Source organism: Orbicella faveolata, unplaced genomic scaffold (genome assembly GCF_042242905.1).
Source record: "Orbicella faveolata isolate gen_17 unplaced genomic scaffold, um_ofav_v1 contig_24, whole genome shotgun sequence".
Taxonomy (NCBI): domain Eukaryota; kingdom Metazoa; phylum Cnidaria; class Anthozoa; order Scleractinia; family Merulinidae; genus Orbicella; species Orbicella faveolata.
Genome location: NW_028301552.1, coordinates 7416879 through 7429996, shown reverse-complemented (window position 1 = coordinate 7429996; position 13118 = coordinate 7416879). Strand labels below are relative to the sequence as shown.

Genomic DNA, 13118 nt, shown 5'->3' with positions numbered 1-13118 from the left:
TGGCGGTTCTTGGTTTGTCGCTCTGTGTATTTGATGTACTGCTCTGTCACGGTGAAATCACTTAGTTGACAGTCATGCTGTTCTTTAAATCCTCACATTCCCAAGTGCGTGACATTGTTCCACCATACCAGATTGAGAAGAGAGCGGGGATTTTGAAGGCCGATTACACCTGACGACCACATCTTTTCAATATCGTTTGTTTCAATTGCTTGAGCGGCATTTGGTTTGTTGCCAAGACCTTTTTGCTTGAAATCTTTTTTCTTCATGGATGGCATCGTTGAAACTTCTTCGAACTCAGTGGCCGAAGATTTTTCGAGGTCGAAGTTGTGTACTGCCAGTGGACATGGACGCTCCAGAGAGTACCTTCGTAAACCATTGTGCTAAATTTGTAATGTTCCTGGTTCATATTCTCTGCCTTTGTTTTCTTTTGTCGTCCGCCTTATTTCTAGAAAGAAGTGCTTGAGAAGCTGCGGTGCTTCTTGCTTTGAAATTGTATCGAGATTAATTTTTTTGCCATGTTGTTTTTCCTTGAACCAAGACTGCAAACGGCGTACGGATATACTTGTACTTTTTTTAGTGTTTTCTAAAACCATATCGTCCTTAAAAAAATACCAATTCGTCATCTCTATAGGTTACAATGGTTTGGTTTTCCGGAATAGATGCTTGACTTTTTTCGGCATTAATACCTCTTTGGGTTTCTTTCGCGGCGCTTGATTGATTTTCCTCGGTAAGAACTTTTTTTTTTTTTTGGCTTCCTTCCCTCGTCACTGCCATTTTGTTTTTTTTTTCTTCAATGCGTTTTCTCGTACTTTTGAGTGTAGTGGTTTCCTCAAATTTTCTAAAACTTTAAATTTCAATTCAAAACTTGGCAGACATTCATTTTCTGTAAATTTGTTCATTTCCAAGGTGTTTTTTTTCGTAGGCAAAAGAAAAGCACGAGTTGCATTTTTGTTTTCACGAAAGCAACAATTTTTGCCCGCGACTCACGTCAGCAATATCCCTTCATGCACAAGTGCAATTCCACACTAAGTAACCTCTCTTCGATAGCCAATCAGACCACGAGTTTACCTTTAGCTATGCGATTCTATGTAAACACGTAAGGACGTGCCATGAATCCTTCAGTTAATAATTTGTGCTTTATTGTCATAACTTTAGTACGCTGAATGTTACAGGCGTGATCGATGGCCTTAAGGTAAGCCCTCCCTCATCTCAAAAGACTTTGAGTAGGGCTAATTAAAACTGAAAATAGTAAGGTTTTACAAAAGTTTCAAGCTTTGTTATGTCTTTAGGTTTTAATTTTACGCCATGACAATTCTAAAGAGGGTAAAAGAACGGTTTGTCCAGACTACATTGACCTGTTGTATAAAATCACATTAGGGCCGTTTTCTTGAGTGTTTTTTTTTTATCCCTTGTCACTGCACCAGGATATAACCCATGGCTTTAATGTGTTTGTTTCCATTATCTGCCGAGTAACTTGCCTCGTTTCCACACGTGTTGTCGTCATCATGTTTTCCTCCTGTTCCAAACCCGATTCGGGAATCACAGCGATTGCAGTCGTGTTCATTAGTTCCAAGGATGCCGATTCTTGCTTTTGAATTGACATAAGTAGTACCCACAACATTGAACCCTTCATTGTTGCAGTTTAGCTGTAAGGAGGCCTGTGAACCAATCAGCGTCTTCCACTTGTAACGACCCAGTGAGGTGGCGCGGTATTTCCCGTCAGCGATCAGTGAGTATAGAGATTCGGCCTTCTTGTTGATGACAATGAACTTGATCTGTTGGTCGATCTTCATACCAAGACAGATCTTGGAAAAGGGTGTGTTCCAGTAGGTCGGTAACTTGGTCTCTTGTGAGTCAAACCCAGTCTCCCCTCCAGAAGGATTGTATTCATTTTTATCGCTCCAGTATCCCGAAGTATAATGAAAGGTTCTCTGCGGAAAATGCATAGAAGGAAATAAAACATTTCAAAACCCATTTATATTTTTAGTTTAATCCTCAATACTATAATCGTTTTCATTTATGCACTATTTGAAGGGGTTATTATTCGGGTGGTAATTTGAGCGAAAAAGATGGGGCTGTCTTACTCACTCGTCATTACCCGATATTTTCTGGAAGAAATTAGTATTCCCTGTGCCCCCCCCCCCCCCCCCCCTCGAAAGGAAAAAAAACCTTTCCATATGCTGTTTTATTGTATCGAAAATACCAGACTTGAGAAAACTTAAACCGTTTTCAAATGTAATTCATGGCTTAAAGGGGTTAAACTGCAACAATTGAATATTCTGAATTGAGTTTTGAAAACTGTGGCCTCCACTTGTAATATACCTTGTTGCCGTCAATCTTCATGACCGGTGTCCATCCTCCATCTCCACATCCAAAATCTCCCATGTGACAGAGAACAGAAATTGGTTTTGAGTCAACGTGAAGCGTAACCAGCTGACTCCCGCTGGACCTGTTGAATAGAAAAATACCACTAATTAGAGGGTGACCGAAGTGATCTAAGATTGCCCAACTATTGGCGCAGTCGCTCTGGGTCAGGAAAAAACAAACAAACAAACAAACAAACAAACAAAAAAACAGACAAAAACAAAGAAAACAACGTGATAGGCAAATTGGCCTGATCGTTGTTGGAGACCACAACCACATGGTACAAAAGTACATTTTTTACCTAGCAGGATTCGAGCTTACTACCTCCGAATTAGCTCGCCGTTGCCATACCGACTGGGCGACATGACCAGACGAAAGCAGATTGCTGGTATTGCAAGCCGGCGGTGTATTATCACGTAGTAATGAACTGATTGCGAACAGGCGAATGAGATATGTAGTGCCACGCGGCACTGCTATTAGAAGCTGGCCAGTACATACGTACAGAATTGACTCTAACATAATATAAAGTGTTGGAAAATAACCCGGGAACCTCGGTTAGCCCCTAGAAAGGATATTCGAAACTCTCCCTTTCCAGTTTGGCGTGTGGCGCCACATTTCATTCGCTGTTGTGCTCTGTTTTAAAAATGCCCCTCCTCCACCCACCAACTGATTAATGACTCACTCGTATGGGTCGTATAGTTCCTTGCAAGACTTTGCGAGAGCTGGAAGAAATAGGAAAGAAAAAAAATAAGCCTCAGCGTATTCTGAAAAGAGCAGTTGACGCCATATACGTATTTCAAAGACGGTTAGCCTCTCCTTTTGGACCGTGCTGTATGAAAAACAAAATAACCGTTTGGAGAACATGAATTTACAAACAAAACTATTGAGCGAAAATGGATACTGAAACAGAAATTCAGAGGTCCAGTATCATTTGTTTGATTGAAAACGTCTTTAATCATCAATATTTTAGAAATTTTGGAGTCAGCTGTGGAAATTCACGAGCAAATGGAATTCATTAGAATTTTATGCGCCTTCATTTAAGGTAAAAAACGAGAAAGCAGCCAAAATTAAACAAGCAAGCTAGAATAAATGGTTAAAATGAGGAAATGAGTGACAATAAAAATTTTAATATACCACTTACTGCCAAACCTGAAGAGGTACCGAGGGGTTACCGAGGAGTAAATAAAAATTACAATGTTTATTAACCTAGGAAGCCACATCAGCCTTAGCTGGTTTTCATGTGGGTCCTCTATATATCCTGGTCGAATTGGAATTTGGAGATGTTGGTTTTTGTGGAGGAAGGAAAACCGGAAAACCCGGAGAAAAACCCTCGGAGCAAGGCGAAAACAACCAACAAACTCAACCCACATGTGGCACCAGGCCAGAGTCGAACTCGGACCACATTGGTGGGAGGCGAGCGCTTTCACCACTGCTCCTTCCCTGTTCCCTCGTTACCTCAGTGGTGTGGCAATGTGGTGACCAGAAGTCGAAGTTTGAATGTTCGACTGGTGTACACATCACTGTCATAATTCGATGGATAAGAATATATAATAAGCAATGGAAAACTAAAATCTCACAAACTCCTACTCCCTTGTTTTAACAAGATAAAATTATCACCTCACTTATTAACTAATCAACGATTAATTTTCAGTTTAACTTCATATTACCATCATGACAGTTTGTTCCTGTGAATCCAGGGCGACAGATACAACGAAATCCTTTACTGGTGAATCCAGCTTGACAGGTTCCATTGTTCAAACATGGGCTGCTACTACAGCGATTCTTAACAGAAAAAAAACAAAACAAAAAAAGAACCGACCTTTAATAGGAAAATTGCTCGTGTCCTTAGAATACCGGGAGTCTGTAAAACTCTTATTTCACACATTTCAATTGCGCAGTTTTTGGATCATGTATGACATTACCTCGATAGCAAGATAGGTGAACGCTGGTTTATTTTGAAGGTGAGATGCAAACTGGTTATCATCTGTAGCGTTGTTCAACTCGCATATGTGTTTTCCTCCCTTCAATGGTCCTAAATTAATGGACACACAATTGGGCTCCATATAGCACATCAAGCGACAGCCCCCTTCGCTAGGCACCTCCGCACTTCTGATCACGTGGTTCCTCATTGCCTTGTTTGTAACTGTTTCCTTGAATATGATGTCGCGACATTCATCGTCTTAAGAAAGAATTAAAAAAACTAAAACTTATGCCTTAAAAATTAATTGCTTATAAAACAGGATGGTCTTTCTGGGTACAATATTTTCTGAGGAAATATTGCGCATCTGAATTTCCGTTGAGCATTTTATTGTTGTTTTTTTTTTCAAATTAAATGTGTGCCTTTAATTCGCAATATATATATTGCTTTCATATACTGCATGATTTACTTTCTAAATTTTTATTATGCCGATATTCATATACAATTTTGCTCTTCGTTTGAATTATTTGAATTGTTGATCACTCGAATCTAATTCAATTGACATATAACATCAAGGGTGGTTATCGATTTTTCACTGTTGTCATCATTTGAGATTCTGGAAGAGGCGACAATGCAAAAAGTTTCACCAGAGCATATTTATGTTTTCCCTACGAAATCAATTCGACAGGAAAAGCCTAGTCAACGCTGTACTTTCATGCAGACAAATTCATGCTCCGTAAAACCATCTATTTCGAAAATCCAACCAAGACAATAAAAAACAAACTAGGAGAGTATGCTTACCAGAGCAACCGCAACATGTCGAGGAAATGATTCCAAGTGAAATACAAATGATGTAAAGGTTGATTGCAAATTTATGCTTAAACTGAATCTCCAGTGAAGAAGCCATCATCTTCTGAATGATAAATTAAGATTCTCAGGGAGGTTCAGCAAGTTTCTACCTTTAATTTGACAGCAGATGTTCTTGTATTTAAGCTTAGTAATGTCATAGTCTATTGGGTGGTTTTCATATATTGACAGTATTGAATAAAGTGGTTGGTTGCTAAGATGCTGTAGCGGGTGGCAATGAAAATTAGCTAAGAGTCAACTTAAAGAACAGGAATTTAGAAAGTTAAAATTGAAAAATGTCTAAGCACTAACTTCTTTTTAAAAATATAACCAAATTATTTTGGCTGGCTGATTACTGCATACAGGGCCGTAGCCAGAAAAAAAAAAGTATGACTGAGGCCATGTCCATTGTTTATTCTTCCTAGGTGTTAAGGTTGCTTATGACGACTACAAACAACAAAAACAGCCCTGGCACAGCCGAAAAAATAAATTATGCTATAATTGCTCAAACCATGGACAATTAACAAGTGTAAAACAGCGACTGTGTCTTCACGCCCCTCAATTCATCAAGACCTTCTTGAATACTCTTGAAGAGACAAGCCTTTCTTCTCGAAGCGCCCTTCCTGTTGGGCAATACCCTAGACAAACGAACAAGCAGTGATTCATGTTTACTTCTATCCTTCAGATTATCTTTCTTGCCTTTGAACCCCTTTGAAACAAATCCCACGTTAGCCATTAACTCTCACAAACCCTGCATGTAGATATCACGATTCCAGGGACCAGACACCACTATGTGAAATACGATTTCAGTTAATATAAATCCTCCTCGTCGTAACCTCTGTGAGCGGGGGAATGCTGGTTTTTGTTGTTTTTAGTCATAATTGATATAATGTTCTCGCCAGGATTATGGCTCCTGGTTCTCGCTGAATTTTCTCTTCCGTTGCAAGTCTTGAATAAATCATATTCTTCGAAATAATTCTGTCTAATATCAGTCAGGAAAAAGGTCGAATGTGTTTTGCTATCTCTAATTTTCACCCGATCCTGTCGAATCGGTATGAGAAAATGGTGCCAAAAACGCTTGAGTGAGTGAATGAGTGAGTGAGTGAGTGAGTGAGTAAGTAAGTAATTAACAACTTTATTTACAGAGGGTAACACATAACAGAAAATCCGTACTTGGTACTTGGGCGGGTGAGGGAGTTAGTTATGGAATGGAAAATAATTTTTTTTTCTCAAGCATCTGAGCGGACCGGAATCCTAAATCCTCGAATTTGATTGGCGAATCGTACGCACGTGACCGGTCCAGCTTTTTACGATACGGCCCACGGGCCGGATTTTTTTCCCGCTGCCTAAATTTCGCTCCTAAAAGTTAGCGGTAATCGTCAATCTTTTACCTTTTTTCCACATCCATCGACGATTAGTCAACGCAACTTTATCTTTGTTTACTCTAAAATGGCAAGGAAAGTCACTGCAAGTAAATTCAATTGAGTGTTTTGAAGTCGGGAGAGTATGCTTAATTGTATGTAGCTTGGTGCTGTATTGGCGCGTAATCCTGAGTTTCTCTCGCCGTAAAATTTGAATCAATTTCAGTCGAGTGTACCTCTCTGATCGTTGCTGTATTTAGAAGAATTTCTGTGGAGTACACTTAACGAATTTCCTTACTTTCTGCAATGCAATTTACGGTAGAAAAGTGACGAAGTGATTTTAAAAGCAACGACTGACAGAAATTGTTTTTGTAGTAAAACTTCAAACTTCGCACCTCTAGCTTGAAAATGCTGCCATCCGCCTGCCGCCTCGGGCAGCATTTTCAGGACCTCGGTCACAGTTTTTCACCATACGGACCTCCAAGCCGGCAAATAACATAGATAAGTGTACCCACCCCCTTTAGAGTAGAAGCAAGAGTTGGAATGAAGTAAGAGTAATATATGAAATCAAGCTGCTGTTTTGCAACTGTTTGACAGCCATTTTGACAATTTATTTATGGTTTTTCTTCTCGCTCATGACAGAAGGGGTACGTGAATAAAATGGCGTTATTGCAGTAACTTCGCCTCACCAGGGAACGCAGTTATGTTCTAAGTAGTAAATATATGTCAAACTCAAAATAGTTTAGTTTTTACGCTCTAAACTATGTTTATCATTAAAAGCTACATCCGAAAATGCTTTCAAGACAGTTTTATCAACTCTTTTTTTTTTGTTTTCCTTGTCACTGCACCAGAATGTAACCAATGGCTTTGAGGTGTTTGTCTCCATTATCTGATGAGTGCCTAGTGACGTTTCCACACGTGTTGGTATCATCAGGATACCTTACTGTCCCAAAGGGCTATTCTGGAATCACAGGAATTGCAGTCGTTTTCATTATTTCTGTAACGAGTATGCGTACACGAAGTACAAGTCCAGTTCCCGCCTCGCGGATCACGCGACAGCGGGCTCATGTGTTCGGCCATGTTGTAGTTTTGGTCGTTGCTGCTTAGCGCATTAAATAAGTTGTTTTGCGGACACTGCTGTCTATCCACTTGTCGTGACATGGTGTAAGAAGTTTCCCGAATCCACACTACGAGAAAACTGAATGGTTTGTGGCAGAAGTCGCCGAATTTATGAGCGAAAGCAGTGGTGAAGATAGTGAACAGCTTCCTTCGACAAGTCCGATTTCAAGTTTGGCAACAATTGCGAATTTCCAAATACCTCCTCCTGACATACTCGACCTAAACGATGGTTCGACAGCGTCCAATTGGCGAACTTGGGTCTCTGCTTGGAATAACTACAGGTTGGCTACGAAGCTAGATAAAGAGGAATAAGCGCGCCAAGTAGCGACCCTTTTGGCAGTAATTGGAAAAGAAGCGAACAAGGTGTTTCGTACTTTTACATGGGCCTCGCCAGACGAAGCGAAGAAAATCACTTCGGTTGTAAGCAAGTTTGAAGAGTATTGCATACCCAGGGAAAACACTATTTACGAACGTTTTCTTTTCTTTACGCGGGATCAGCGGGAATCTGAAACTGTTGACCAATATTTGACGGAGCTTCGCCAAATTGCAGCAAATTGTGATTTCGAGTCAATCACACCCGATCAGCTTCTTCGGGATCGACTGGTGACAGGTACCGAAACTGCCAAGGTACGTGAAAATTTGCTCAAAGAGAAGAAATTGACCCTTGAGCAAGCTATGGATATCGTTCGTGCTGCTGAGAGTACGGCCGTGCAAATGAAAGTTATGTCTGCTGAGTCCGGATTGAGTGCTGTGAAAGAGAAAGAGAAAGAGAAAGAGAAAGAGAAAGAGAAAGAGAAAGAGAAAGAGAAAGAGAAAGAGAAAGAGAAAGAGAAAGAGAAAGAGAAAGAGAAAGAGAAAGAGAAGGAGAAGGAGAAGGAGAAGGAGAAGGAGAAGGAGAAGGAGAAGGAGAAGGAGAAGGAGAAGGAGAAGGAGAAGGAGAAGGAGAAGGAGAAGGAGAAGGAGAAGGAGAAGGAGAAGGAGAAGGAGAAGGAGAAGGAGAAGGAGAAGGAGAAGGAGAAGGAGAAGGAGAAGGAGAAGGAGAAGGAGAAGGAGAAGGAGAAGGAGAAGGAGAAGGAGAAGGAGAAGGAGAAGGAGAAGGAGAAGGAGAAGGAGAAGGAGAAGGAGAAGGAGAAGGAGAAGGAGAAGGAGAAGGAGAAGGAGAAGGAGAAGGAGAAGGAGAAGGAGAAGGAGAAGGAGAAGGAGAAGGAGAAGGAGAAAGAGAAGGAGAAGGAGAAGGAGAAGGAGAAGGAGAAGGAGAAGGAGAAGGAGAAGGAGAAGGAGAAGGAGAAGGAGAAGGAGAAGGAGAAGGAGAAGGAGAAGGAGAAGGAGAAGGAGAAGGAGAAGGAGAAGGAGAAGGAGAAGGAGAAGGAGAAGGAGAAGGAGAAGGAGAAGGAGAAGGAGAAGGAGAAGGAGAAGGAGAAGGAGAAGGAGAAGGAGAAGGAGAAGGAGAAGGAGAAGGAGAAGGAGAAGGAGAAGGAGAAGGAGAAGGAGAAGGAGAAGGAGAAGGAGAAGGAGAAGGAGAAGGAGAAGGAGAAGGAGAAGGAGAAAGAGAAAGAGAAAGAGAAAGGGAAAGAGAAAGAGAAAGAGAAAGAGAAAGAGAAAGAGAAAGAGAAAGAGAAAGAGGAAGAAAAAGAGCAGTAAGAAAATCTCCCATCTGTCAGCGGTGGCTGTATCAAGGACTGCAGATTCTGCGGTCGGAACCACGAAAGACGCAGCTGTCCTGCTTTTATTCAGATATGTGCATATTGTAAAAAGAAGAATCATTTTGTTGTCAAGTGCCCAGCAAAAAGCAAGGTGTCTACTGTCCAAGAGCGATTCTATTTAAGTGCTGCAGATGTTGGTAACGGAGGTCGTGAGATGGTGACCCTCACTGTATCAAAGGAGTCTAAGGCCCTTTCAGGTCATTATGTAACTTTCTTGATGGACACTGGGGCTGAATGCAATCTTTTGCCCTTGGATGTCTACAAGAGGGCGACAGGCGATTCACACCTGAAATTCCTCAATGCACGCGGAAAGTCAGTCCTGGTTTTAGCTAATGGAGATGAGCAACCCCTCGAGGGCAAAGCCACAGTGTATGTCTCCCGCAAAGGAAACGCACACAAAATAGAAGTCAATGTAGTCAGGGGTCATGGGTACGAGCCCATACTGTCCAAGCAGACAATGCTGGAAATGAAGTTGATAAAGATTCTTGACAGCGACCGAGATCCACGCCTCAATGTACTGAAGACAGACACAGAACCATTGCTGGAAGAGTATGACGATGTATTTGAAGGCCTTGGAAACTTGGACGGACAATACCACATCGTAACAGACGAGTCCATCAGACCTGTAGTACATCCTCCGTGGCGTCTACCTGTTGCGATGACTGAGCGAGTTCAGAGGAAACTCGAAGAAATGGCAGCTGCCAACATAATCAAACAAGTCGACCAACCTACTGACTGGGTGTCAAGTATGCTAGTAGTGAGCAAGCCATCCACTGAAGCTGAGGGGGAAACCAAGTTACGAATCTGTTTAGATCCCAGAGATCTGAATCTTGCCATAAAGCGTGAACATTTCCCACAATGCCCACAATTGAAGAAATTGCAACTAGGCTGAATGGGGCGAAACTCTTCAGTGTTTTTGATACCAGTAATGGTTTCTGGCAAGTAGAACTTGATGATGAGTCTAGTACTTTAACAACATTTAACACCCCGTTCGGGCGTTACCGTTGGAGGCGCATGCCATTTGGCATCAATAGTGCACCGGAAGTTTGGCAGCGCAAAATGCGAGAGCACATTGAGGGGCTTAAAGGAGTAGAGGTCATTGCAGATGATTCTGTGATCGTTGGATGTGGCAACACACCTGCTGAGTGGCAGGCAGATCATGACCGGAATGTGGGTGCCTTCCTGGAGCGCTGACGTGAGAGAAACCTGAAGTTGAACAAGAAGAAAGCTCGATTGAGACAGCAAGAAGTTCCTTTCATCGGACACGTTCTAACCCCCGAGGGACTGAAACCAGATCCACTCAAGGTAGAGGCCATTGTGGGAATGCCAGACCCCAATGATGTTCAGTCCTTACGTAGGTTTCTTGGCATGGTGAACTACTTGGCAAAGTTCCTCCCACGTCTATCCCAAGAAACAGAGGTCCTGAGAAGACTCACTGAAAAGGATGCTGAGTGGTGTTGGCTGAAAAGTCATGCAGATGCTGTGGCCCGTGTCAACGAAATGACTGTATCCGCACCTGTACTTGTCTACTATGACATGAATAAGCCAGTGGTCATTCAATGCGACGCTTCCCAAAGCGGACTTGGCGCAGCTCTGTTGCAAGAGGAGCGCCCAGTGGCTTACAGCTCTCCTGTGATGACTCAAACTGAACAAAACTATGCTCAGATTGAAAAAGAGCTACTCGCCATAGTTTATGCGTGTGAGAAATTTGATCAGTACATCTTTGGAAGGAGCAATGTAATTGTGCAGTCAGACCACAAGCCGCTGAAAACGATATTCAGGAAGCCCATCCACAGTTCGCCAAAACGCCTCCAACGCATGCGCCTCCGCCTGCAGAACTATGACATCCAAGTGGAATACAAGAAAGGAGAGACCATGTTCTTGGCTCACACATTAAGTCGTGCATACTTGGAAAATGAATATCAGACCCAGGACAGTGACGTCCGTTCTAGCAGAGAACAACTGTTTCCTTTTGAGTTAGAACAGATTAAACATGATGAAGATCTAAGTGTCTCCCCTACTCGTCTGGAAAAGCTGCGTGAGGAGACTGCCAAGGACGAAGAATTGGAGATTCTATCTGATGTTATCCATGAAGGTTGGCCAGAGACCCTAGCAGAAGCTCAAAAATATGACAGGCGTCGGAGGCAAGTAATTGAGCTGTATTGGAACAGCCGGGATGAGCTGACCACAGAAGATGGAGTGGTATACAAGGGTCATCGCCTTGTGATACCATTTAAAGAGCGCCCTGGCGTTGTGAAGAGCCTGCATGAATCACATACTGGAATAGAAGGAACATTGCGTCGTGCCCGCGACACTGTTTACTAGCCTGGGATCACAGTCCAGCTCAAAGATCACCTGTCAAGGTGTGGAATCTGTAACCGTTATCAGCCCGAACAATGCAAAGAGCCATTAAAGCCTCATGATGTGCCTAATTTGCCTTGGGAGAAAGTTGGAGTTGATCTATTTGTGCTGGACGGGCAGTCATTTTTGATAGCCGTTGATTACTACTCTGGTTATTTTGAAGTGCAAGATATGAGTAGCACCACCAGCACCCGTGTGATCACCGTTCTAAAGGCATGGTTTTCCAGGTATGGTATTCCTGTGACCGTCATCAGTGACAATGGGCCTCACTTCAACAGTGAAGACTTCAAGACCTTCAGTGAGGAATGGGACTTTCACCACGTCACATCAAGCCCTTATCACGCACAAAGTAATGGTCGTGTTGAAAATGCAGTTAAGACCTGCAAATCATTGCTGACCAAAGCCCGAGCTGATAAGCGTGATCCTCTGCTGGCGTTACTTGAGTGGAGCGGCACACCAACTGAGGGTATGAATGCTTCTCCTGTTCAGTTACTATATGATAGGCGAACACGCACCCGTCTCCCAGTAGCCAAGAAATTGTTAACTCCAGAGGTGATAACTGATGTCCCCGGAAAGATCAAGAACAGGAAGCAGAAACAGAAACACTACTATGATCGCCACTCGCATGAGCTGCCAAAATTGCACAACGGTGATGCCAATAGAATGCCATTACCACGCGAGAAGGAATGGTCACTGGGGCGCGTCATTGGAGAGGAAGGGGCCCGTTCCTACTAGGTTGAGGTGAATGGAAAGCATTATCGTCGGAACCGCAAATGGCTCAGAGCAACACCCGAGGAGTTACCAGAGTCAGTGGAGACAAACCTCGAGCTGACGGATCCTACTGAACTGGTTGAGTCAAGCCCAGCTGAGCTGCCACAGCCAATGACACCATCATCAACAGTAGTTTCTGGGCCACACACTGAAGGTCTTCCAGTGCGGGATCGCCGCCCGCCAGTGTGGCTAAAATATTACGAGTGCTGAAATAAGACACATACTCTACCTTGTGCTTTTTTACTTTGGCTTTATTATGTACTGGTGCAGAGCATTTCAGTGTTTATTGCACAAGGTTTTCTAAGGCAGACTCGAACATGATGTTATTGTTTTCTTTTATTAGTATCAACGTTCTGTCTGCATTCACTGAACTATTGGACTTAGGAAGGGAGATGTAACGAGTATGCGTACACGAAGTACAAGTCCAGTTCCCGCCTCGCGGATCACGCGACAGCGGGCTCATGTGTTCGGCCATGTTGTAGTTTTCGTCGTTGCTGCTTAGTGCATTAAATAAGTTGTTTTTCGGACACTGCTGTCTATCCACTTGTCGTTACAATTTCCACGACGCGGATTCTTGCCTTACCAAGAGCAACGTTAAACCCTTTCTTGTTGCAGTTGCGCTGAAAGGAGGCCTGCGATATAATCAGCGTCTTCCACATGTTGCGGCCGAGAAAC

At 42.8% G+C, this 13118-nt stretch overlaps 2 protein-coding genes across 2 annotated transcripts; one reads left to right on the top strand and one right to left on the bottom strand.

Moving 5' to 3' along the window:
• Positions 1–794: 794 nt before the first annotated feature.
• Positions 795–2691, bottom strand: LOC149110173 (putative skeletal organic matrix protein 5). The gene is made up of 2 exons (XM_089292225.1): positions 2323–2691; positions 795–1931 (listed from the first exon to the last, which is right to left on the bottom strand). Exons 1-2 carry the CDS (start codon positions 2656–2658, stop codon positions 1413–1415), a joined length of 855 nt encoding a protein of 284 aa, XP_089148351.1. The 5' UTR covers positions 2659–2691; the 3' UTR covers positions 795–1412.
• Positions 2692–9029: 6338 nt separating this feature from the next.
• Positions 9030–10203, top strand: LOC149110172 (uncharacterized). The gene has a single exon (XM_089291583.1). The coding sequence runs from the start codon at positions 9466–9468 to the stop codon at positions 10201–10203; it is 738 nt and encodes a 245-aa protein (XP_089147709.1). The 5' UTR covers positions 9030–9465.
• Positions 10204–13118: the final 2915 nt, after the last annotated feature.

Coding starts and splice junctions, on each gene's coding strand:
- LOC149110173 (XM_089292225.1), bottom strand. CDS start 2,658: ATGTACTTTTGTACCATGTGGTTGTGGTCTCCAACAACGATCAGGCCA. Junction 1,932..2,322: donor TGAAGATTGACGGCAACAAG/GTATATTACAAG, acceptor CATTTTCCGCAG/AGAACCTTTCATTATACTTC.
- LOC149110172 (XM_089291583.1), top strand. CDS start 9,466: ATGGTGACCCTCACTGTATCAAAGGAGTCTAAGGCCCTTTCAGGTCAT.